The sequence below is a fragment of the Apteryx rowi genome, unplaced genomic scaffold (genome assembly GCF_003343035.1).
Source record: "Apteryx rowi isolate R43461 unplaced genomic scaffold, aptRow1 scaffold_118, whole genome shotgun sequence".
In the NCBI taxonomy this organism is placed as follows: domain Eukaryota; kingdom Metazoa; phylum Chordata; class Aves; order Apterygiformes; family Apterygidae; genus Apteryx; species Apteryx rowi.
Genome location: NW_020447397.1, coordinates 251,702 through 277,535, shown reverse-complemented (window position 1 = coordinate 277,535; position 25,834 = coordinate 251,702). Strand labels below are relative to the sequence as shown.

The 25,834-nt window shown below is 38.5% G+C and overlaps 1 protein-coding gene across 2 annotated transcripts in view; it reads right to left on the bottom strand.

The window, feature by feature from the left end:
• Positions 1 to 25,834, bottom strand: part of SASH1 (SAM and SH3 domain containing 1) — a 128,877-nt gene that overhangs the window by 81,428 nt on the left and 21,615 nt on the right. For both annotated transcript variants that reach the window (XM_026083832.1, XM_026083839.1), the window contains exon 2: positions 21,480 to 21,608. In XM_026083832.1, coding sequence (XP_025939617.1) covers positions 21,480 to 21,608 — 129 coding nt within the window. The remainder of the gene's footprint in view (positions 1 to 21,479; positions 21,609 to 25,834) is intronic.

Here is a 25,834-nt window from a genome sequence, read left to right as displayed (position 1 = left end):
CAGAAATTAAACACTCTTAGCCAGAACAGAAAGTTTATTTTAAGTTAGGCAATACAGGGTATTCTATATTTCCATGTTTAGTGAAATAAAAATAGCACATTAGTAGATGTACCTGAAACTGCAAAGAGTCTTCCATCTGGTATGCTAGGCTTTCACACGTAACAGTAGGTCTTGCTATATTATTTACATAAAGTATATTGCAACGTGCATAAGGTGCTATTTAGTTTTATAAAGAAACTATGGTTTTATGTACCTCCATTGGCTTTTAAACCAACAAGAGAGAGACAGTGCAGTTGATCAGCACTGAGTATCTTTCATATCATTCTAGTCTGGTAATCACTGAGCTTAATCCATAATCTTTCTAATATATATTTATTTTGAATATCATATTTCAAATTGAGGGGTGAGAACAACAAAGTATTTAAGTATGTGCCTGTCAACAGTACTTATACGCTTAAACTTTGGTATGTTTTTGCATGCTTTCCTGGATGGAGTTCTGATCCCACATAGAGAGTATTAGTAGTAAGAGTACAAGTTAGTAAGTAATACAGGATACCATCTTTTTTTTTTTTTTTTTTTTTTTTAATAGAGCCAAATTGCAGTTCACGTAGAAACTGAAGCTTTCGTGTTTCACAATCTATCACCTACAGTTCGTACACAGCTCACCAAGCCTTAGAGGATAGACAGACCTTTCTGAATCCTGCAAAAAGATCAAATCAGTCACTGTCCAAGTATATGTAGAGGTTGCTCTTTTTAAGTCCGTAAGATCACATAAGCAAAGACGACAGGAGGGTGGGAATCGCTCAGTGCGAAGAAACAGCGGGGGCTGCAGCAACGACAGAAAGATTACCTGAAGCCAGTTTCATTATTCACCATTCCTCATAAATACATGAAAATTCTCATACCTATGAAGACTCCTCACATATTAAAATTCTATGAGGGGTCCTATGCTCGCTAAATTGTAGAGGCTGATGTAACCAAATTTCTTAGAGGTCAAAGACCTACAGGTACTTCTGAAAATGAGCTTCAAATCCTGATGAAATTCAAGTGCCAAAACCAGATTCATTTCTAATTTGAAGCAATACTAGTAAATAGAGAACAAATAAACAAACTCAAAATCAATCCAGCAACTATTTTTGCTGATACCTTTTCACCCTATTCAAATTAAATGATGACAGTAGACTAGATCAATCAGTTATACTTGCGCTCATAACTGATTTCATTTCATTCTTGTCTTTCCCTGTCCTTGACAAATACTGAATTCTAGCTCACTGTAAAAATGCAGGAAAATGTATATACAGAAACAGAGGCCTATTTTAAAATCACACATAGCTTGCTAGTACTTTAAAACTCTGAAATATAAGCTTAAATAAGCTGAGAATGTGCATCTAACATGATCTTTATCTTAACACTTTTCTAACAATAATTAAATTGCCTCTCAACTGTCAGCTTGAATTAGACACTGTTAATTATAAAAACCTAATAATTGAGTTTATGCATTAACAGTGTTGTTTGCTCACTCCTGCAATACCCTTCAGATATAATTAATTAGGAAACACCTTTAACACCACAATATTGCACGTTTTGGAACACAGTAAATGGATTCTCACACTTCTTTTGCAGCTGCTCCCCTTGACAAGGCCTTGAAGTGTCTGCAAAGGGTTCAAAATGCTGCTACTGTTGTTTAGGTGCTAAAACGTGAGGTGATCTCAGTAGATTACTCCCACTCTAGTCCTTTCGCAGGCTATGCAAGATATCTGCTGTAAAACTGTTCTAACACAGCATTGTCTTCCCCTGTTTGCTACTAAATTAATCTGTTTTCCTTACACGTCTTTGGCTTCCCTAAAACTGGCAAATCTGGTCTTTTATACCATCCCCTTCTACCACTTCAGGTCCCAGTGTTAGAGGACAAAATGTCATTTGGCAGCTTACTGAAAAAAGAAAAACATTAGCTGGTCAAAATGAAAAATATGAACGATTTGTTTACTTTAATATCTTTTAAATCATTTTCTTGGTAGCTACAAATGTGTTTGTAATCATCAATTTCAACAAGCTTGGAAATAATGAGAGAGTCTTGTTTAGCAGTCCCTTTAAAATGAGTTAGAGAAATAGTACCACCAAAGGTTTAGGCACGTGCATGCAAGGCTAATGTCTCTCTCTCGCACTGCATTTCCAACTCTGCGAGGATCCCTAAATTTTGGGGCACCCTCCACACAGGGAACTTACAACAGGAAAAAGGGAAATAAAAGTTTTCAAAGGGGAAACAGCCTCCTCCAGCATTTTCTTCTGCATATTATGCATTTTTGGACTTCCTCAATGTAATATTTGGTTTTCAGTGCTCCTCTTACTATACATTGTTCTAGTCTCTATGGGACCTACTCCCAAGGGATTTTTCCACAGATGTATCCTAAGAGAAGTGATTTACATGCTGACCATGAAACACACAATGTGCTGCTATTCCCAGGAAGAAAAACCAACAAAATAAAACAAAAGCCACTCAACCTTGAGAATGTGCCTCCCACCAGTATAGCTGGTGGGTTCGTGTCTGTCATACACTTTTGCGCTCTCCTGTTTGCCCTGCCGAAGAGCAAAACAGCAGCTCTGTAGGCAAAATTGGAAACAGCACAGTATGATGGTAAGAAGATAACACAGAGCACAACTCAAACGTGCAGCAGACTGTTTCAGAAAATGGTGCTCCTTGGGGTGAACAGCTTGAGACAAAATCGGCAAAGCAGTAGTGATGTAGCCATAGATTATGTTTGATATTGCTCAGACAGCTGTGGCCTTCCAAAGGACAATGAGGCTCATTACACCTCTTGCCCTCTCTATAATAAACTAGCTCATTGGCAAACTGTAGAGGGAGTGACAGTATGGTAAGTTCATCCAGTGAAATCCACAAAGAAAAAAAGTCCTCTTCATTATTGTCACGTGTTCTGGGAGCAGATACTCTGAACAAGCCCCTCTAGGATTTAGGAATCTAAATTGGGATGACCCATGCTATCACATTTAAAAAATATATTTAGCTACCATCACTCTCTCTTCTGTCTCAGACTGCACAAAAACATTCAAAGCATGCATCCTACAATACCCAAAGACAAAATGAAAAATCATTTGTTACAAAGATAAGAAGTACTTCCTGTAGCAAATAAAAAAGGATGGAAACCTTCTTTCACCTTCTGGGAGATAGCATTCCCAAAAGAATAGGAGAGAAATCTAAAAATTAAAAGTACTGAGTCCCTCTTCCAGTTCTGCTTCTGACTTTCTACATTATCTCAAGGCAATTTCTTAAAACCTTTGCATCTCAATATATATCTTTGGACACAAGAGTTCTTAGCTACTGCACTTCCTAGCTTTGCCAAAGTTTGTGATGCATTCTGAAAACTTCTTACAAGACATACAGAGGTATAAAGAATTGGAATTGCAGCATGCCGCCTCCTCCCTGATTCCTCCATTTTTGCAGCTGATTGCCATTAACACATACAATTTTAACTCAGCCACAGCCAACAGGCGGTCCAAAGAGGACTCTGCTGCTGCTTCAGTCATCAAAAGACACCTTGAAACCCATGAGCAAGAGGATCCTCTGACAGAATAACCACAAAACACACTGGGACCATCTCCCAGTCAGTCCCAGCAGAAAAATCTCTCTCTCCACATTCTTATAGGGATGCGTGTGTGTCTGTGCATGTGTGTGTTTATTTATTAGACTAGATTTTAATACTAGATTGCTGAAGGCAGGGCAGCTATCTCTATGGGTTCAAGAAAATAGAAAGAGACAGTAAAGGCAGATAGGAGCCAGTTTACATGTAGCCTTTGTGAAAGTAAAGTTAGCAAAGGCCATAGCAAACTGATAAAATCTTGCTAAATAGGTTAAATAGTTCATCCTATCTTATGCTCATTTTAACTGCATGACTATTGTCAGGTCCTTAATTTTCAGAGTCAATTACCATTTTGTAAAAATAAATATAGGGAAGAGAAAACCCAAACAGTAAGGGCTTTTTTTTTTTTTTTTAAAATGACAAACCAGTTTCCTGAAAACTCATTCTTCTCAGTTTGCCCAGCTTTATTAAAAGCTCAGATGCCAAGTTGAGATAACATCTGTTACTGTTATAATTTTGATCTACGCAGCAACTCATGATTTGCTCTTTGTCAACTCCAGTGCAATCTTTGGCTCTGATTCTGGATACAAACACATGAGCAGCCCTGCAGACTTCATGGACTGTGACTATACTTACACCACTCACCTAAAAATTCAACTGAATTACCAAATTTCAATTCTCCTCCTCAAACTTCCCCTGTGTGTTGAAAAAATATTTAGTAATTCTGCTTTGAAAGCTGAATTTGAGGAGAAGAATGTGTCAGCATTTAGCATTTTGCCCCTAATTAGACCAACATATTTATGCTCTCCATAAATTCCCTATGTAGCCATAATGCTACTGTTTCTATATGCCAGTTTTCACAAAATTCGCAAATGTTTTCCATATTATCAGCATTGTCTTGCTGACTGCGTAGGATAAGGTTCCTCATCTAGCAATGCAAATGAGACTTAAGCTCTGCCAGCCATATATCAATGAGAAACAGGAACCATCCGCAGAAAGCCTTCAGCTCTTCCAGAAATCTCTGACTGCACAAGAATATTACCATGTCTAGATTATTTAAAGGGACAGTGTTGTGAAAATACTCTTTAAAAAAACAAAAACAAAAAAACAAAAAAACCCTTCCTTTTCCTAATCTAACATCCCTTAAACAGTGTCCTTAACTTTTGTTTTGACTCCTTCAAATATTAATTTATGTTCCTTTGGTGATTGACTGTTGCCTTCTGTAGTTGGAGAGCCTTTTTTAAAGCATATATAAAATGCAGGTATGAATACCAGATTATATAAAATAGAAAAAACAACAAACTTTTTTACAGCTCAGTTCTACTGAAAGGAAGGTTGGAGGGCAGTCATGTTATAACCTGAGTTGATCTCTTGTTTTCTTCTTTATAGTAGCAAGCAACAGATAGGCCCTCAGGGGTCAAGATCAAGTAATTCATTCCTAAATTTATGGAAAGCTCCACTACAGAAATCAATAAATAGCAACTAAAAATGGCATTATGAATAAAACAAATTCTGAAGGTTTGTAGCTCTATTTGAGAGGATGGCAAAGGTTTCTACACAGTAAGTATATAACAAGTCAATCCATGCAATATAATTTACTCTGTATACATTATTTAACATTTTACAYATGAGCTTAATGCTGAGAAAGTAAGTTCTGTCACATCTTTTTGCAAGGTCATAGGCAAATAAAAAAAAGGTTCCCTGGACCTGTTCACTGTTACTCTTACCTACAGTCTGGCCCTTTCCTACAAATCCACGGTGTAACATGTTTTTCAGAGAGGTTTAAAAAATATTCACATCAATTAAGAAGTCTAACAGAGGACATAATGTGACTGCTCAGTCATCCCAGAATCTTTTTGCCAAAGATACTGCATGCAGGCATATATGTGTAGATAGATAGCTCAATTGATATCTATCTATATATATGCTTGATCTCTGCTGTTAGATGAAATAAGAAAGGTGCAAAGCGACACTGTTGTCTAGTTCTATTACCAAGGAGGAAAGGGCTGGAAGGTACTATCATTATTCATTACACAGACAAAGGTTGTTTTAATATAAGGCTCCATTCTAAAAAAATAAACATGTCAATCCACCAATACTGCTAGGCAAATAACTGATGAAAAAGCAGATTGCTCACTGGCCTAATGTTTTGTATTAGGATGCTATTCAATAAGGAGAAGTGAAAGGTACTGCATTTAAACACAGTTACCCGACCACAGAGATCCAGGATGCAGAACATGTGAATACCTAGCAGGTAGACAGGAATGGATGTAGGAATTACTGTGAATCATAACCTGAATATGAGTCTAACTGTCATGCCATTGTGTAGAAAACGGCAACCATATTACAAACATAAAAAAGAAAATGGTGTGCTAACAATATTTGTGCTCTACTCAGCCCTGCTAAGACCTCAGGTACAATCCTGTGTCCAGGTTTTGAAACTGTTGTTCAAAAAAAAAAAAAAAAGGCAGCCAATTGATCAGAAAGAAACAATGATATTGATGAATGGTCTAAAAAAATCTGGGGTTGGAAATTAGCATCGTTTAACCAGGGGTTAAAAAAAGGCGGGGGGGGGGGAAGATAAAGCTCTTCATAAGAAATAAAAAGTTGCTGTAAAGAGGGAGAAAGTATTTTTTTGCATCCATGGAGGTCAGTAAAAATTCCTAAACTGGGAAGAGAGATGTCTGTGATATCTCAAGAGAAACACTCAGTGGCAGGGACTGTGAACACTAGAATAGCTTCTCTAAGGAGACTGTGGAGTTGACATGTTGGGATGACTTTAAAGAACATCTGCCAGGAACGATAAGCATAGCTGAATGTGTCTTAAGGCAAGGGATGCACCATGTGTTTCCTCAAAATTATAACATGAAGCTAAGACAAATTCCAGATACTYTCCATGTTGTATGATAACTATATTAAAAAACAGAGATTGAGGAAGCAGAAAATAAAAAAAAGTATGTTTGGAAACCCCTCTTCAAGCACAACAAAAATTTCCGATCTTGCTATAATCTATTTCACTTCTGGTTTATACATGTCACACATAACTACAAAGAGAATTTCCATTTCTCCAAACAGAAGCGTCACCAATAACACAGACATCCTTAACCCAAAGCGGGTATTGCAACCTTAATCTGATGTGTGGTTGAGATGCAGTCTGCTTCTGGTAATGTCTAAACCAAAATTGAAAGAACAGGAGCTACACATATTAGCTTTTCATTCTTTTTGTGTTTTGAGAGACATTTCACCATGTGCGCTATCCTCAACTCATCAGTCTTCGTGAGTATGTTTTAGAAGGAATTTAAAAACTCAAAAATTCATGCGATCGCTATTCCAAAAAGTAGCAAAGCTGCTTCATGGAGAGCAGGAGCTTCATGAAGATACTAACATCCAAGTCAAGGAGATGAGTATAGGAAGGGATAAGGAATATAGAAGAAAAGTATCATGCAGGAGGCCCTCAAGGAAAGGAGAAAAATGAAGCATGTGGGATGAAGAGAATGGAGAAAAGGTGCTGAAAGGACTCTCTACTCCAAGTATTAAAGAGAGGAGGTAGGAAGGCATAGGCTGAGTTGCAAAGGGAACCTTCCTGCAAAGGAAGAGGAAGATGATGGGAACTACTAAGAGGAGGAGCATCCTTGAGAAGAAAGTTGGTGTCAAGGAAATAGAGTTATTTTGAACAAAAGATGGAGGCTCCTCCCATAGCTTTGGGTCTCCTGTAGCGGGCTGTATACAGGCACTACCTGAACTATTACTGAGGGATAGGTATGTGATAACTCCAGAATGATGTGGCCTCCTCCTTTCTTCTTACATCTGCTGTTGGAACGAGGCTGATAAATCCAGCGCTGGTAATCAAAACCTGTGTTCTGCCGTTATCAGATTTACAGGATGTGCAGGAATAGCACAAAGCCTTATTCTCAAACACAGGGATAAAAATGAATAGAGCAATGTAAATTCGTAATACATGTGAATAGTCCATGACATCCTCCATTTTCAATATGATTTACCAGAATCTCACTCAATATAACTACCTTCAAGTTGTTCTGAAACCGTTGATGACAGAGAACGGGTACAGCGAAGATTGATAAGCATGTGTTTCAAGAAACATTTTTTGTGAAACCCCTTTCTGCATGGTTCTAAATTTCTACCCAAAAGGGTTTACTGTGCTCTGAAGATAATGAACCCGTTAAGAAACACAGGTCCAACTCCTGCAGGCCTTGCTCAGCTATCCAGTTCTTAGATGAGCAACAGCAGCTACAGACACAAGGATAAGTGGATGTGATTTACGCAAAGTCATTTAAGCCAAGAAAAAGAAAAAGTTAGTTTTCTTAGTATGATACATAAGACGAGTTTTTTCACACCCTTGTTACAGATATCAAAGTCTGCCAAAGTTGGAGATATAGATGGACAATAGATTCCTTAAAAAGTTCCAGTAGACCACTTCTAATAAAAGGAGCTATTAAAATTACATTACCTTTAATACTCGTGAGACACAGTGTTGTTTTCAAGAAGCCTCAATTTCATTTCTCATTCTACAGTTAAGATCATTGAAAGACCAATTTATTTAAAACACCCTTTTAGCTTTCCACACCTCCTTTGCTATTTCTAATAGCTGTTAAGTGAAACGTGCCGTTTCCCTCAGGTTAACAAGGTGAGACAAGATGCAACTCATCTTGTATGTTCTCACCTTGAGTGTTTTTTTTGGCATACGAATAAGTCAAAATTCTATGTGTTACTGGGTGTGCATTTTTGTGTTTCAAATGTTACAAGGTATAACATGGCCACAATAGAATACATGTTCATATAGAAACTGAATGACATGAACATTAATACAAAGCTTTCAAGATTTACTCATTGGACCAGGCTTTTCTCCCTGCAAGTAAATGAAGCTGATAACTTTCAAGGTGTCCCTCAGGTAACAAAGATCGACCAGAGTGAATTACATTAGCAGTGAGAAACAGAATGGTCCTGTCTTGTATAAGATTAAACTGATTTCTTAAGAAGGAAATTGCAAGGCCTCAGGTCCTGGCAAACTGCTGTGATCTTGTATAGAAAGTACTACACTCTTATTTTCAAGTCTGCTAGAGGGTGAAAAAGGACTGTGGCAGTAAAAGGATAAGAAAAAAAATGGGTGTAAAAAAACCTAGAGATCATAAAAAAATTTCAAGAATGCTAACTTTTTAAGAGAATCTATAAACCCATAGGTAGAGTTCAAAAAAATACTGTAATCATCTCTAATGAAAAATTTTCATATTTGAAACAGAGTTCCCAAGAGCTACTACTGTGCAACTAGAAATATCCTTTCAAAGGAATTATCTCAAACTATCTAAAAAATATCAATAAAATATTCTTCAGTACTAGGAAGACACCAAGATTCAACAGAGAAGTCTTAAAGAAGCCATTTATATCAAAGCTAAAAGGAAGCACAACAGATATTTGTTATGAGCCAAATTACTGGAGAGCCAATCGTGATGTCTTGCCCTAACTATGCTCCTTTTACTGTCAATAAAGGCCACTACTGAATAATTCTTGTGATAAAATTCTGAGTAATTTCAGGTAGAAGAATCTCAATGTCATCACTACTAAGAAGTGAAAATCAATTGTGTTTGCACTATTTAGAGAAAACAATAACTATTTCCTGTTCCATGTAGCATGGGCATAAAAGAAAAACACAAAGGGTATTTCCTACTATACTTTGCTATGCTTCCCATGAAAGCAACTTTTGGCAAAATGACCATCTCCTTAAAGTTTATTATCGACCTTAGACTTTCAATATCACTCACTCAGCTAAAATGTCTTCCTGCTTTCTTTTGCATCAGCTGTCTGAACTATGGTCAGGAAGACATTTCTATTTTTGTAATTTATAAGTCTAAAAGAAATGCATTAAAGATGCAAAACCCTAGGGATATGCACGCTGTGCCATTGCTCCAAATGATAGAGGCTATATATAAAATGTAATAAATACCTAATGTATTCCAGCATCTTTTTACATTTTCATAGAATGCCTGCAGTTTATTCTTAAAAGTTAATAGCTTTAAGCCCTCTTGTCGTTTTGTGAAGGTGGACTAGGATATGGCTAACTTCAGTATTTTCAACTGAATAAAACAGTCTATGAAGAAACAGATCAACCTTCTCATGCCTCTATTTTCAAATCCATTCATTCCTCTTTCCTTTTTCTTTTCATCTTGGAGCTTGCAAAGTTTCAAAGCAACCTATCACAGTGGTAATCAGAGCCTTGACCGTGGCTCACAGCTTCTGCTGCAGTACCTGCAACAAAAAGGTCCAAACTGTTATTCAAAACCTCTTCCTTCAACCTCCTGTTTCATCAGATTGAGCTGCATTAGGGCCAGTGACCATGACAGATTCAAGCAAAAAGAGCATGCTGCTGAGAGGCCATGTTTTTAGCAAGCTCAGTTATCCATTCTAGCTCTTTTTTTTTTTTTTTTAAAACTTGAAATAACCAAAGTTATGCCACAGTATTCGGTCTTTTTGGTTACTGTCATACTTCAAACAGCTCTAAACTGTTACAGTATCCTGATTAATGCACCCATCTAGGGCTTATAGAAATAAAAATGGCTTTCTGCTTTGGGGCATTTTTTTCCCCTGCAGCCTTCAGGATAGATCATCTGTTTTTCTTTGCACCAACTTAATTTTCTAGTGACCTACTCTAGTGACCTAACTCATAGTATTCCTCTCCTCGGCCTTGTGTGCAAGCAATAGCCAACTTCTCTTCTTTCCTCTTCTTCTTCCTGAAGAACTCTGTCCCAAATTTGGGGGCATCTGCTCCAGAGTCTCTTGGATTCCTTACTCTCAAAGCTGAGGCTCCTTCCTTCCTTCAGCACTCCTCACCTCCTGTCATGCCTGAACAGTCAAAATATCCCAACAAAACCTACAACAGCAGCAAAATGCGAGCAGGAAGCTCCAAAGAGCATGTCCAGCTGTCAGATTTTATGTTCATCTTTCTCTCCTAATCTCCTTTAATCCCTTTGAACCAAAAATTCAGTGAGAAAAATTCATGGCTGCTTCAGTTGCGTTGTAATTTTTCACCTTAGCCAAACTGTAACACACTGATAAAAAATGCATTTCATTTGTCCTCTTCTACATGTTTTTAAAAACCTGTATTCTATGTTCTTTAATTATCCCTTATCATTCAGTCATAAAAAGTGTATTCAGATATTTCCATATTACCAAAGACAAGCTAAATGTTGATGCAAACCATGGTGGCTTTCTACTTTTGTTGTCAAAGGAATTTTGAAGAATATGAACATTAAACTTCCTTAGCAAACTAGGATGACTGTGGCAAAATACCTCTACACACCATAAGCAAAAGCATAAACTTACAGATACCACCTGCAATTCAAAAGCCACAATGAAACTAATCCACTAACACCACACAGCTCAGTTGAAAGGAGCAAAAACAATAAAGTTATCAAATCCCTGAAAAACTCATCCAGATCTGCAGTAAACTAAGTTCTGTTCTTGCTGTTTGCTTGGGAGGCTATTCATAAACAAAGAGATCAAGGGAGATAGGTGGCCTGATATTGTTTACCCTACAAAAAAACTTATCCAAACTAGTCATGAAGTTAAAAGCAGCAGTCATGAAAAGGAAAATTGAATTTTGCTAGAGGGTCAGCAGCTTGGCTCCTTGATATAGTCTCATTCTGAAATGAGATCTCTAAAACACACAAAACAACAAAAAGGAGCCAAAGACCATTAGGCTGAGATTTATGTTCCCTACTCCATTCCTGTTAAAGCAATTCAACCCTCTTTAAAATATTTAAACTGCAAGAGACAAAGGAAAAAATAAGATTCACCAGCTTTGTGGAGAAGATGCCTACCTGGAAGATGAGGCACTGATATTCCTTCCCATTGCTACTCCAGAAACTGTTTATATATGTGAAGTGGGATGATCAACAGATAAGATTAAGAAGACAGAATATTAAATCGCAGAGCACTCTTCATCAAGATAAGAGATAAGAGTTCAAGTTTCCTCAGGCAGAGGAGAGAACTGAACTTTGGTTTCCTACACTGTCAGATCAAACCACCACCTACTTTGCAAACCATGCCCCTCATTTCTCATACTTTCCCACAGGTGTTCAAAAAGAAATATTTAATTTGGGCTTTGATGAAATAGCATTTTTTTCAGGCATCTCACTTACTGACACTATTCCAGTGAAATTAATGCATGGCTGAAGAAACGTAAGCCTGCTCCACAGTGAAGTAACACAGCTGTCTGACTTTGCATTTATATTAGTGTTGTCACTGCCATACATCAGACAAATAATTATTTAGAGTAGAGGCAGGATGGAAAAGAAGAAGAGATGGCTGGAAATGAGCTACCATATAACAGAGCTAGATTTTTCACCAGACCTCCATACTCAAAAGAAGAAAATAGTACAGTTTTCTGAAAGATGCTAGATCAGGAATGCTATAATGGTCTTGCACATTTTTAAGATATATATGACTTATACAGTACTTACAATTTTTTTTTTTTTTTTTTTTTTTAAATGTGGGCTAGAGGAATGGACGTTAGGCTTCAGCTGCAGAGTCACCTATATTCTTCACTCACTGACCATACACTACATAATTAGCTCTTGTGGCCAATATCTGTTTACAGCTGCACTGGGATAGACCTGGACTAGTGCCATTATCTGTTATTAAGTTGTTCTGAATTTACAGTAAGTTTTGTGCTACTCTTTTGCAAAACTATAGTTACAAAATGGAGAACTACATAGGTAAATCCTCACCAGCAACTGAATCCAAAGGAGATGAGGCCTAAATAGGGTTAATAGTACTTAAATTACCAACCTCAAAGGATGCAACAAAGGCTAATTAATGTTTTTAAAATGCTTTGAGGGTGGAAAGTGCTGTACAAAGAAGAAATAAAATTATTTGGTGAGCTTCTGTGTAGTCTAGCAACTGAAGGCTCCAATTACTCAATTACTTGCCTTTCAATAGTTCACCACATGAACTCAATAAAGCAGCCTCTGATCACTCACTTCCTTCTTGCATCTCATTCACATGACTTTCAGCAGCACTCACATGCTGCAAAGCTTTAAAAGCTATCTTTTCTGCCAAAATGGGCTTGAATCATGACTTCATCTTTGCTGAGATACCAGAATGAGGAGAAACCCGAACAGGTCAGCGGATGCACCAGGACAGAAAGCTGACCGAAGCCTGAAACATGTTTCCCTGGGAGGTCAGGGGAGATGGACTTCTTTCAATTACTGTTTGATTTATTATCTTAGTTCATCTTGGAGAAAGCTTCCAAATTCAGATTTTTCTTTTGCTACCTTTTTTTGTTGTTGTTCCTAATTTATCTGGATGGCTTGTAAATAAAGCCTTACATAATGAAAAGATTTGTCTTTTTTCCCCAGCTATATCTACAGATTTAATAAGACATTACTTCTGCAAATATTGCTTTAGATAAGCTAGGGTACACAACTGTACTGCCACTATTTCCATACGGAGACCTAACCCAAATAACTATAGCTGCAGTCATATCAGGAACTTCCACAGCAACAGGCAAGAAACACAGATACAAAATAAAAGTTACCAGTATGTTTTTTGTAAGAAACTTATGCATTCCAAATTTTCCTGTTAATCACTAAGTGTTTCTTTTTTAATTAGTTTCTAATCCATGACCAATTTTGATCATCAAGTCCAGCAACACATGAAATTCATCCCTCTGGTAAGGTACTCAAATTCAGCCCTTTTGTGTGAAGTATTACTTATTCACTTTATATGTGTATTCTTATAGGGTTATGGAGTTACCTTCCCTAGCCCAATTTGCTTCAACAGTCAAAACAGATTTAGTGTCAGGGAATATCGAGATGTAACAAATTACTTTGTTCCCTTATGCAAGATACAGTTGCAATCTAAAATGTTGGGGAAAATTTACAAACATAAATCAAAAGGGATATGATAGACGGGAGTCAAGAAGAGGGGCTTCCAGCTGACATCCATTCCTTATATTATTGTGAGAAAAACAGATTGATCAATCACCGAAGAAATCACATCTCTTCAAACTGCTTGCACTCTTCCTGCAAATACAAAATTCACATGCTGCCTTCTTTGAAACGGAATGTTTCTCTGTGTGCTTCAGGCGACACTGCTGAAACAGGAAACAAACATAACACTGAGGAAAGACAAAGCTTGGAGAGATCAAAGGAGAGCAGCTGTGTAGCATCCGAACTGACATCATGAAGAGCAGGGACAGGTTGGCAAAAAAGAAACTAATCCCTTTGAATTTGTGGATGGAGGCCTGCCTTCCTCTGGGTGTCTTTGTTGGAGGAATGTATTTCTGCTACAGAAAAACAGACATTCCAAAGCACATCCAGATGTTGATAAATACTCATGACGTTTTTAATTCTCTTTGGAGCACGTTCTTGATTTATTCTTGATTAAGACCCGTACACTTTTCTGATGACTGCTATTGTTCTTACAAGTACAGTTTCTGAATACCTCACTAAGTTGAAGGCATCTATCTTAAGCAATATCTTTATTATGTCTTGAGGACCAGTGGTGGTGTTCATTTACTCAAGGACTTAAAAGAAGTGGAAGCCAACACAACAATTATTTGGCATCTGAAGCTGCCATCAGCCACCTTCAGCATACACAGATGGACTGGGCAGCAGTGTTTGGAAGGAGGAAGGAAGGAAGAACACAGAAGCTGCCAGGGAGTCAAGTTTAAACTATAAGCAGACAAAGAAGAGTAATGTGAATACACCTTCTAGGTTATTCTTCTATTGGTTTAGATACTACCACATTACAACAGACTGATACTCTTCTGACTCAGTACCAATCTTTTCCATTAACAGCCTCCATTGAATCCAATGGAATTGCTTATCAAATAAAGGTACCTGAAGCTCACCTATTCTGAATACAGGACTGGAAAATCTTGAGGGATTAGCCATCCTGTGTGCCTCTTGCATCAACACTGAGTACCATTTCACTAGTCTCTGCCCTCCTCTTCACATAAGTCTCCCCAGTCTTTTTAGTTAATTCATCAGCCTTTTCCCATGGTTTGCTGAAACTGAAGCTACCCTCCTGCGAGGAATAACTGTCTGCAAAACAAATGTTGGACCTTCCTAGAAACTTCAGAAAAGCTGGTAAGTATGTTCACAATGTCCTGGATATTCACCTCCCAAAACTGAATGGCCTGCTGATACACATCACTGTCCTGCCCCAATTAATGTTAGTCAGACTGGTATTTTAGAACTCTTTTAGTAATCTCTGAATGACAAGCTGAACTGCATGCCACAAAAACCATTTACTATGGAGTTTGGATGTTTGGGGTTTTTTTTAAGAGATATCTCTTCTTATATGACAATTTAATTTGCTTGCTTGCTTTTTTAATAACCCTATCCTTTGCAATGAAATTTACCTAATGGTTCAATAGGATGACACTGAGTATTTCTATTTTTGCTGTCATTTTCTAAATTCAGAGGGAGGAGAAGGAAAGAGATAAACTAAAGGATCTGAAGTGGGTCTAAGTTTTCCACACAGACACACACCCCCATAAAGTCCTCAGGTTCTGATGAGATTAAATCACAGAGTTAATACAAATCTAGTCTGTCAGTTCCAGAAGATATGCAGTGCTTCTAGGATCAAACAACAGCACAGTAAAGAACATATTCAATTGATCTCCGGTTCAAAATAAAAGTCCTGCTGAATTTAAAGGAAGAAAATCACAACAGATGATGCTACAAGATCGAGAGTAGCTGGATATAACACTAAGGAGAATTTTTTTACTACACAATTACATGTCAGACTATCAAAAGTAATCTTTTTTATTTCATAACAGTATTACAAGTTTGGAAAAAAACAACAGTTACCTTTGATGACCTGTTCTTTCCAAAACAGTGGCATTGCCAAAAACATGAACATTCGAAAGTGCAGACATGCTAAACTGAAGATCCTGCTCCAAAAAAACAGGGATCCTCTGAATGTATGAAAGGAAGATAAGGTCACCCAAACAACCGTAGCCGTATAATCTGCTGAATTTCCAACCTATAAACTTTGCCTATAAATAGACACATTTTGCTTAAGGGATTATTCATAGATGGGCTTCCAACAAAAACAATGGTGAGATTGCAGGAGAACATTAGCTTACAGAAAGTCCAGAGATTTTTACTTAGCCTGCTAGTACTAAGCAGACTAAGAACTGCTTAGAACTGTATTCACTTTGCTGTTCAGAACAAGCACTGCTTTATTTCCGTGCTTAATGCTAGCTCTGTATTTAAATGCCTTGCTGACTTGGTGTGCGATACATGAGATAATAAAAATACCCTGTCTGTTCCAGAATTTCCATTGTGACTACCTTTAAAAAAGCTCCATTAATGAGGAAAAAAATTATTATGAATTTAACTTATGAAGATAAACCCTAAAATGTCTAGCGACTGAAACTGCAGACATATTAAATCTTCATTATACATTACATATGTATGTAAATCCACTTTATGCACCTCATACCCACGCAAAAACCTATTTTTAAACTATATCAGAGAAAAAAAATCCTTAAAGTCCATGTCTTTTACTACTACTTTTTCTTTTTGTGTGTTTGACTGATAAGGCTTGGAAATGCTCCAAAATTTAAGAAATCTTATCTGTGTGTTCTCCAGTTCATTTTTTATGCAGTAGATACTTTTTAATCCAACTCAAATGTTGTTTATATTTTGGAGGGCCTCTTGCAGCCAACAAGACAAAACAAAACAGTAGGATCCTGTTCCAGCAAGATAGAGGTGCCCTTTCAGGACAAAGGTAACAGCAAACAATACTGCATTTGCAGAGCAGAGCTGATCGCTTCATGGCAGGGAATAAGCAGTCTATTTTAGGACCCCGAGATTCTAAAGCACTTTGAACACGCAGAGGAACAGAGGTGGTTAGAGCCAGGTATATGTAAGCATAGGAACTGTGGGACAGATTCCTCAAAGGTATTTAGCATCATAACTCTGACTGAAGCGGCTAGCTCCCATGGTGATTCCTTAAATACACATCAACCACTGACTGCAACAATTCTGCACATTCTGGTCTCCTTGAGTGAAGGCTGGCCGAGTTTCTTCAGTAGTCTTATGATATGGCCAACCAGTAGTAAAGTAGCAACCAAATACACCTCTAAAAGGTTAAAGGCTAATGAGTTACTCTATTTGTGCCACTTTTCCTGCACTCTGCCTTGCCAGACACATACTATTTATAAGCAATGATATTAGCTGGACCGTCAACTCCAATTGCAAGCGAACAGTAGGCTGCTGAGCACCTTTCAAAACCATGAATGGTCACAGAAACATATGGGACCTACATGTTTTATGCATATGGGCAGCAAGGCCAGAAGCTTTTGTTGGTTTTGAGTTCAACTGTATGTTCTGACTTTGCATCTGTGTGCGTGTGGGTTTGTAAATCCAGGTACTGTACAAACACAAGTGAATACGCAAGCAAATTTGTTGAATACATGCGCTGTTGTTTACTATATAATAGAGAGATTCTGAATGGTTCCCTCTTTACACAAGAAAAGGAATTAAATGTATGAAGAAAGAAAACTGGTATACCAATGTGCCTTATTGCTTTCCAATGGCACACATTTTTAATTTATGTAATTTACAAGTCAAAAGATGAGTGTAACTTCTCAGTGCTGCAACCATAGCTGTCAGAATCCATCAGAAAACCTCAAGCTGTTCTTTGACTTCAAGATCATCAGCTACAATACAGACCTTGGAAGCAGGAGTTAGCTGGTGACTGTCAGTGATGGATGAGACAACAGAATGCAGTTTGCTCTTTCACAGCTATATCAATAACGCACTGCCCTGCTGACAGGCACAACGAACCTGTTTTTGTCAGTGAGTCAAACAGATACGATCCCAAAGACACAAAGGAAGCACATATGAGCAGTTAACAAGGTGCCATCCTCACAGAGTCACTTTTCTGGCCATAACTGCATTTTAACAGATGTCCAGTTGAATATTACCAGTGATACATCCATTATGGGCCTGAAAATCCACTGTATTTATTCTGACTGCAGTTTTTCCTCAGCCAAAAAAACATATGGTGCACAGGAATAGGCCAAATGCTAGGAAATGTGGGCAACTCCCATGCTGTTCACAAACACTAATGCCCAAACCCAAGCACATTCTCCATTACAAAAACAGAGGCAAAATTCCAAATCCAAGAAACAGTTATTGTGGTTAGGGACAACTAACAATCCTTGACTGCATTACCTTTTGGAATAATACTCTGTGCTATGCTCCATCTGCAGCTACTGTTTTGTTACAAGATATGCTGTTCTCACAAACAATTTCACTTTTTTTTTTTTTTTTAGAATTTAACTCTAGAGCAGGATATCCAGACTGAAATGGTTGTGGTCTGACAGGAAAGGTCGGAGAACTGATTAGAAAGCACAACATATAATCAAGATATCAACACTTGCTCCCAAACAGCTTCAAACTTTTTCGAAGTGTACAGAAGCAGCAATAAACACTACATTCTTCTGTCCTTTCACTGGACATGTTACAAAGGACAATCTGGGCGAGCCAGCACTAACTACATGTTACTGACAAAACTCTGCCACCTCTTGCCATCTCAGGAACTTGTTCTTTCTTTGCTCCCCCTGGACGCAGCCTCTCTGTGCAACTTTTAGAAGATGCTCAGATCCCTGGGGTGACCCAATTTTCCTCTTTGTTTACACAGTGTTCAGTAAAAGTAGTTCCAAACCTAACTTTGGCCTTTCATGTTTCTGCTACATATTATTTAAGCACTCACTTTGCATTACTGATGAAGACATCAAAGCCGCCCTCAAACCACATTCAAAAATCAAGCTGTAATTTCACAGCTACACCATAGCTGTTGATATCTGAATCTTCCATGACTCTAAAATCTGAAGGATTATCCCAACACCTATTGCCTTATCAAATTTTTTGCACACAGGATCTGTAGCTTTTAGACAGCTGTCAGTGGAGATCCTCCCCCTTGTCTAAGCCCTTGCTCCACATCTGACCCGATCTCAAAGCAGGGCTTGGGTTTATCCCATGGTATCCTCCCTCCTCGGATTCAGTAACCTTTACTCCACCAAAATTCTGTGGATTTGCACTAGTATTACATGCACATCAGCTTCGCTCTGTTCTAGCACTTTGCTAACGAGAGGGAGAAGGCCACCAGTGGGGGGAAAAGAGCAGAACTACAGTCTGCCTCCAGCTCTGCCACTTCCCTGCTGCTGGGAAAAGAGGATATATAGGTAGCACTGTTCCTCCTCACCCCTGCTGAGAGCGCTATGTATGGCAGAGTAGCGCCAGGCTAGACAAACAGCCCAATAATATTGGTGCATAATAATTTTGGGACTGCATACATCTGCTACTGGAATACTGCTGTGATTGGCATTTCTCCCAGCATTACTCCTCATTCACAATTCCAAAATCTTTGCAAATAAACTACCTTTCCTCAAGCTGTAAAAAGAAGAAAAACATCACAGCAAATGGGCCACTCTTCTGTCTTTCACATTAATGCTTTTGATGTCACTTCAGCAGCTCTTCTGTTTAAACCATTTCCTCTAGAAAGCTACAGCAGATTACAAACAGGTATATTATTCTATCAAACTGACTCTTTGTGTATCCACTAAGTCAGACCTGCCTATTTACAGACAAGAGCAAGCTTCAGCAGCAGTCAGTGCTGTTGGAATGATGTTGTTATGGAAGTCAGCGAGTATCCATAGCCTCACAGGTTATCAGCAGAACAGCTGCCTGATGTCCAGAAACTGTATTATACCGGTAACGGAGGTAGCAAAAATTGAGCACTAATTTCATTTTCAGCTGCAAGATTTTCTCTCTGGCCTACAAACCTGATAGTCCAAAAAGTCATGACAGGACTACAACAGTGAGCACTCGATATGGAAGGCACTGAAGAGGCATCTCTAGGTTGTCTTTTCACACAGCCATTTCCTGAGTATAGCTTTTCTTTAACAGAATGAGCTAGTGAATCACTTGCTGATCTGTCTTGGGTTCATGTCTATTTAAACCAGCATGAAGCTCTGCACTTTTGATGAGAGTTAATTAAGCTCACATGGCTTTCCTCCACCCAGCTTCTGCAGCTTTGGAAAGAAGGGAGCCAAATTAGGCCCATCTGTCTAAATGGAAGGAAGTTCTCTCCTGTCATAAAGCATGCATCATTACCCAGCACAGAAGGTGCCTTCCAAGATCCCGAGTTCATTGCTGTCAATAGTTATCTAAAATACTAGGGCAGACAGAGTAGCACAGGAGCCACGGTTTTGTGCCATTGACATCTTTGCACAGAAGGCTCAGGGTTCTCCCTACAGCGGGATTTCACATACAGCTACGTATCCTGCAATAATCTTTGTTTAATGCTTGGAACTTCTTGGCAACTATAGACCCACAAAACAAACCTGATTTTTTTTTTCATTTAAAAATAAATAAGAAACTAACAAACTTCAGCGGGTCAGAGGAGATAACTCTGTCTAGATTCTGTGGCCTTCCATTTGTACAGCTGAAGTCAGTTAGAGCTCCGGAAGTCTCAGCTGCTAAATTGGAATCCCAAAAAGAAAGAAAGTAGCCTTCAGCAATCCACATCATCAGGGACAGCTGTCAGAGAGTGAGCAAACCACTCCCTGCTACCAGTCAGTCGCTAGGATCTGGGGAAGCTAAGGCAGAACACACAGTTATACACACTGAGCTTCAGAATTTCTGTTAAAGGAGTTGATCTCGTAGTAGAACTACAGAACTGTGGTCAGATCCTACGTTGGCTTTGCAACAGCTTTATACATTAGTAGACGTACGAACCATACCTTGCTCTCCCATACAAACAAGATGTTTTATGAGCTATACAGTCTGAGATTCCCAAGCAGAAAGTACTACACTATATGACAGCACCCCTCTCCCTTTTATTTTTTCTTAGAAGTATTACTTCAGATCAGAATTACCACATACTGTTTCAAAGCATAGCTACTATGAACTACCAGTCACCAAGTTCACAGTTTACAAGCTCTGCAATAGCTAGTAACTTTGGTTACTAGCTTCTCTATGTGCTATATAAAAGTTACCACTACAGCAAAACCATAAGTGACAAATATATACATATATATAAAAACATCAGTAACCTGTTTCCTGTGAGACAAGATTTGTAAGAAAAATTGATACGGGGTAGGAGGGCTCTGAAAGAATATCAGGAAAAAAATACTTCACTATGAAGACAGTGAAGCACTGGAACAGGTTGCCCAGAGTGGCTGCGCTGTCTCCATCCTTGAGATCTTCTAGACCCCACTGGATAAAGCCCTGAGCAACCTGGTCTGAATTCAGTGTTGAGCCCACTCCGAGTAGGAGGTTGGACTAAAGACCTTCTGAGGTGCCTTCCAGCCTGAAAGACTCTTTGACTCAATGACCCCCCTTTGTTTTGTGACTTGTATTAATGGAGAAGGGTTCACAAAAGTGAAGATTGCTTCCATTTGGGAGCCTGAAATCAGTATCTGCACCTTAAGAGTTTTGAGAAGCATTATCTCCACAGTTCATACAGTGCAACAGAGAAACAGCACACAGTTTTGTTACGCTCACATTGGGAGCATCTTGGAGCAAGGGAACAATGCATTCATCAGACACTTTGCCTCCAAGAGCTGAGGTTTGCAAGCAAATGTGTGTAAGCAAAAAGTGCTCTAATTAAAGAATAACTAAAAAATGCAGACTCCAAGGCTTAATGAATCATAACAAATACCTAGAAAAACTTAATCGTGTTAATTTCCAAGTGTTTAATTGAGTTGGCTGGAATGTTTGTGTGCATGAATGCAGCCACGTGCAGTTATTTCCCTGGGTAGAACTCCTCAAGCTGAAATATTGATTCTTCTTCAGGGGCATAAATGGCAATCGTTTGTAACAAAGTCATAACTTCTCTACATACCATATCAAGGTCTTGGGAAACCCTCCGTTTGCGTAGCTCTTCCATCCTTTCGCACACATCAGTGAAGCAGGTGTTATAGTAGTCTGCATACTGCTGTGCCAGGTCATCAATATTTCCCAGTGATCCATCCTAGGGTGGAGATGAAAGAAAAAAAAAAAAAAAAGGAGGGGAGTTAACCAATTTTAAAATTCTAGTAACATCACAACTCCAAAGGAGACCCCTCCTCCCTGCAGTGTGTCACTCCCTTCCCCAGCACAAAATAGGAAATATTTGGGGCTAGAGTGAGGTGTATTATACCAATGCTGAGCTGATGAGTATTGAAAAGGAAAATCAGCCCTTGCCATGGATTCCCAAACTTTTGACGGAATATCACCCCAGCAGCAGAGATTCCTCTGCGGCTCCTCCTGCACCCCAGTGAGGAGGGCATGCCACTGGCACTAAGATGGGCTCTTAGGTTGCCCTTTCAATTCCTTGTCACCAGCACGCTAACAAGCAAGGAGCAGTTGGGAAGCCCAACATCACAGTAGGTCCTCAGAAACAGGCGGGTCCTTGTTAATTCCTACAGACAGAAAAGGCAGGGACAGCAACGCACAGCAGTGGAATGACATATCCCCAGGCACCATCTGCCTCAATCCCTTCCCACCCACATATATTCATATTCCATCTGGTTCTCTCAAGTAGCTACCCGCTAATCCTATAACCAGTCATTACATATGTTTCACTAACTTAGAGAAAACATTTCCTCCATAGCATAAGCCTTTATTTACTGGGAGTAGCCCTGCTTTCTTTGACAACGACTAACAGCAATTTAAAACATTAAACTTCTTGCTTATAAGCACAATCAGCTGGACTGCAAACAATTCCAGCTAAATGACTTCAACAGACAAGTTTATGCCACCCACAAAGACATTCTGCCAGTTGGTCCTGTAAAATGCACTGGAAGCAGAAACATGATTTACTCAGTCCCAAATGTCTGCGCTGCTAGGGAAGATAGCTATCCTATTAATAAAATGGATATGACCAGGATTCTAATAGTATTTATATGCTAATTACTGTCAAACCAAGTACCTTTTAAATGATGGATAAATTTTTAAAAAAACAGGCTAGACTTCTTTAAGTGGAGCTGGAAATCCTTCTAACCTTCAGTATCTATGCCATAAATGGCAGGAGGAGGGAGTAGGCAGTGTGGACTAACCAATTTTTGGTACAATACACAMACGTTTAAAACAGGTCCATGAGGTGGATGGGATAGGATAATTTTGCTTCTCTATTTTCTAAAATCCCCCAGAAAGTTTTGTAGAGTTCATGTTCCCAAAATCTGAAACCATTTGCAGTTTCTTAAAATGACTGTGTGCAGTGCAGATGGAAAACAACTTGCATGCCACTTGTTGAAGCAGCAGTAGCAAAATAACTGTACTAAAAATATATATATATATTCATACACACACCCCTCTGTATATAGTTTTTACTATATATTGTATCTCTCAACCTGCCAAAGATCTCGTATGGGAGGTACTTCAAATGTTACAAGACCGATCCCTTGGCGTAAATACACTCACGGGAACTTCATACTTTATAAAAGTTTCAGATAAATAACTTTCCACACCACTAAACAAGTGGGTAATTTTACYAGGACAAAGCAATGGCACCTGAGAGGACGACAGCCCTACCCTGCCCTTGCACAGCAGCAGCAGTGCTACCAGCCCAGCAGGCAGACGGCCTGCCTTTTCTTCCAGCTAGGTCCTCCCAGTAGATAGCTTTCAGAACAAGTCCTGTAAGAAAATTTAACTTTCCACCTGCGCCACAAACTCCACACACCTGCCTGTGCCACTGGACGTCACACCCTTGGCTGGGCGCATGCTTGTGGCTCCCGTGCATGCACAGAGCTGCTTTCACAAGGTTTACACGCTCAGTAAGAGTTGCCAGCCCCACTGTGCTGGGGAGGGAAACAAAAACCAAACACAAGCAGCAAACAAAAAACTTAAGGTTCATTTGCTTGCTGCTGCAGGTGATGATAAAACTTGTGTTACTTTCAAAAAGATGACTTGAAATCTGCTTCCCAGCATTCAATGGTAACAAACATTCCTCATTTCTCTCTAACAGTTACAAAAAATTCCCACCCTGGAGCATCTTCCTCTCCCAGCTGGAGTCTGTCCATTCCTTAATGGGATTCACCAATTAAGGATAAAGAAGCTGAAAACAGGAATGACAGAAATGCAGGAAGGGAAAACATAATTTTATTAAAATAATAGGAAATCTCCTATTTACTTTGTCAGTCTGTCTCCTTTCTGAATTCCAGAGACCTCTGAATTTTGTGTAGTTACCTTGCTCTGAAATAGGTGTAATTTATGTTACGTAAGCTATACAGTAGAGAGGCTACTATTTTTAAAAGGTACTGTCCTAACTCCAAAACTGAATAATGTATCCAAGCATATCATCCGAACTTCAGCTTAGCTAAAAAGCTAAACCAGCTTTACTGGAAGCTATTAGATGAGGAATGAAGAATGCTCTATTGACACACCCTTCCACAACCACACTCATCAGGTTTTAATTTACAGCACACTCAAGATAATGGACGGCACTGGACAATGAATCAAACAAAATTCATTATTCACTTATTTTGGTGCGGAGCTTATGGATTAGAAAGTACTTTTTTTTTTTTTTTTTTAAAGGAGATCTTTACAAGCTTGAAGACTTATGACTGTCCCCAGAGCAGAAGTAACTCAATTACAACACTCCAATTAAGGCTTCGAGAATCAGGGTGGCCCCCTGCAAGTGAATACATGACTGCAAAGACTGATCTATTCACAAGGGACAAACCCTACTAACGCCAGAAAGTCCAGAGAGATTGAGCTGCAGTCACCTCCCTGCCTAACAGAAGGGATTTTTGTCAATGCACRGGACTCAAATTATGGGCTACGTTCCTATTACGACTCAAGCCGACTCTCCAGGGAAGACAAGCCCTGTGTGAAAGAAAGCTTGAAGTCCAAAACAGATAGGCAACAGAAATACTGGAAGATTTTAGAGCCAAGGATTAAGTGCTGAAAGATATGATCACTGCAAATCTGTCATGCACTCTCGTTGAATTACCAGACTGAGGACTGTTGCTTAACAAGTTAGCCATTCCTCAAAAGTAATGTACAATCTCCAAAATACATGTGGACAGCTTTTGAGTTTGGAATTTCAAGCTTCAAAAAATGCAAAACACTCAAAGTCATGCAAGTATTTGCCTTCACATGCCAGCTTTCCAGGAAGTTGTGGGACAAGATATTGATTGAATCATTTTTCTCTGTAGTGATTAACTTGTTTCATGAGTTTATATGGGTGGGGGTATCTGGAAAGCCTTACTTTTGTCAGAAAAAAAACACAGATGTACAAATCAACCCAAGCCAAAGATAACAAATATTTCACACCCAGCAGCCTCCACTCATGTTACATACAAGAAAATAACATCATAATTTGGCAAAGGATTATGCATCTGATTTACATCACCTCAAATTTTCTCCCATGGTGTGCAAATTAAATGCATTTAATTATCTCCAACCTTTTCAATAGTATTTTTAAGTACTATTAAAAAAAGAGAAGACACATTATTTTTCTACTGCACTGTTAATGGCTGAGAGGACTTACATTAGAAAACGTCAAACCACAACTAGAACAAATCGGAAGGTAACTTTTGAACTACAGTATCTGGTTTGACTATTCATTAAATCAGCTCCCCAGTTTCTCCAAGGAGTTCTGAACTATCTCACACAAAATAATCAGAGTGCTTTGCATTTCCATTTTGTTTTCAAGTGAATTAAGTATTTAAAAAAATCAGTTACAAATAAAATTTTTAAATCAATAATTTTAAAATATGAAAATATATTTTGAAATATCTAAAAATATAAGAAGCTTGAGCATCCAGTTTGAGAGCTCATTCATCTTCCTTATACAGCAAAGATAGCCAAAGGAATTTTCTAAAAAAATCCCTAGCATTGTTAATAAAATAGAATAATAAAAGCATTCATAACCAATGAATGTTTCAAAGAGATTTCGCTCTGTTGCACAAAGAACAAGAGCCAATGTTAACTGTCGCAAAGGTCCTTTTATTTTCTTACTTTCATATGCAAGCCAAAACCTAGACAATATTTAAAATAATAGAAATAAAAGTCTAAACTCATCAATTTGTTCATTCYTCTTCTTCCTTATACATACCCCTACATTGTGGGTATGACTCCAATACCAGTACAACAGAGAGTAAACAAACTGAATTGTCGCTTTAGTTTCACAGATATGAAATAGCAGAGAGCTTTTTGATTCCACTCCCCAAAAGCCAATTTGTAATACATTATATTGTAATTTATTGTAATTTA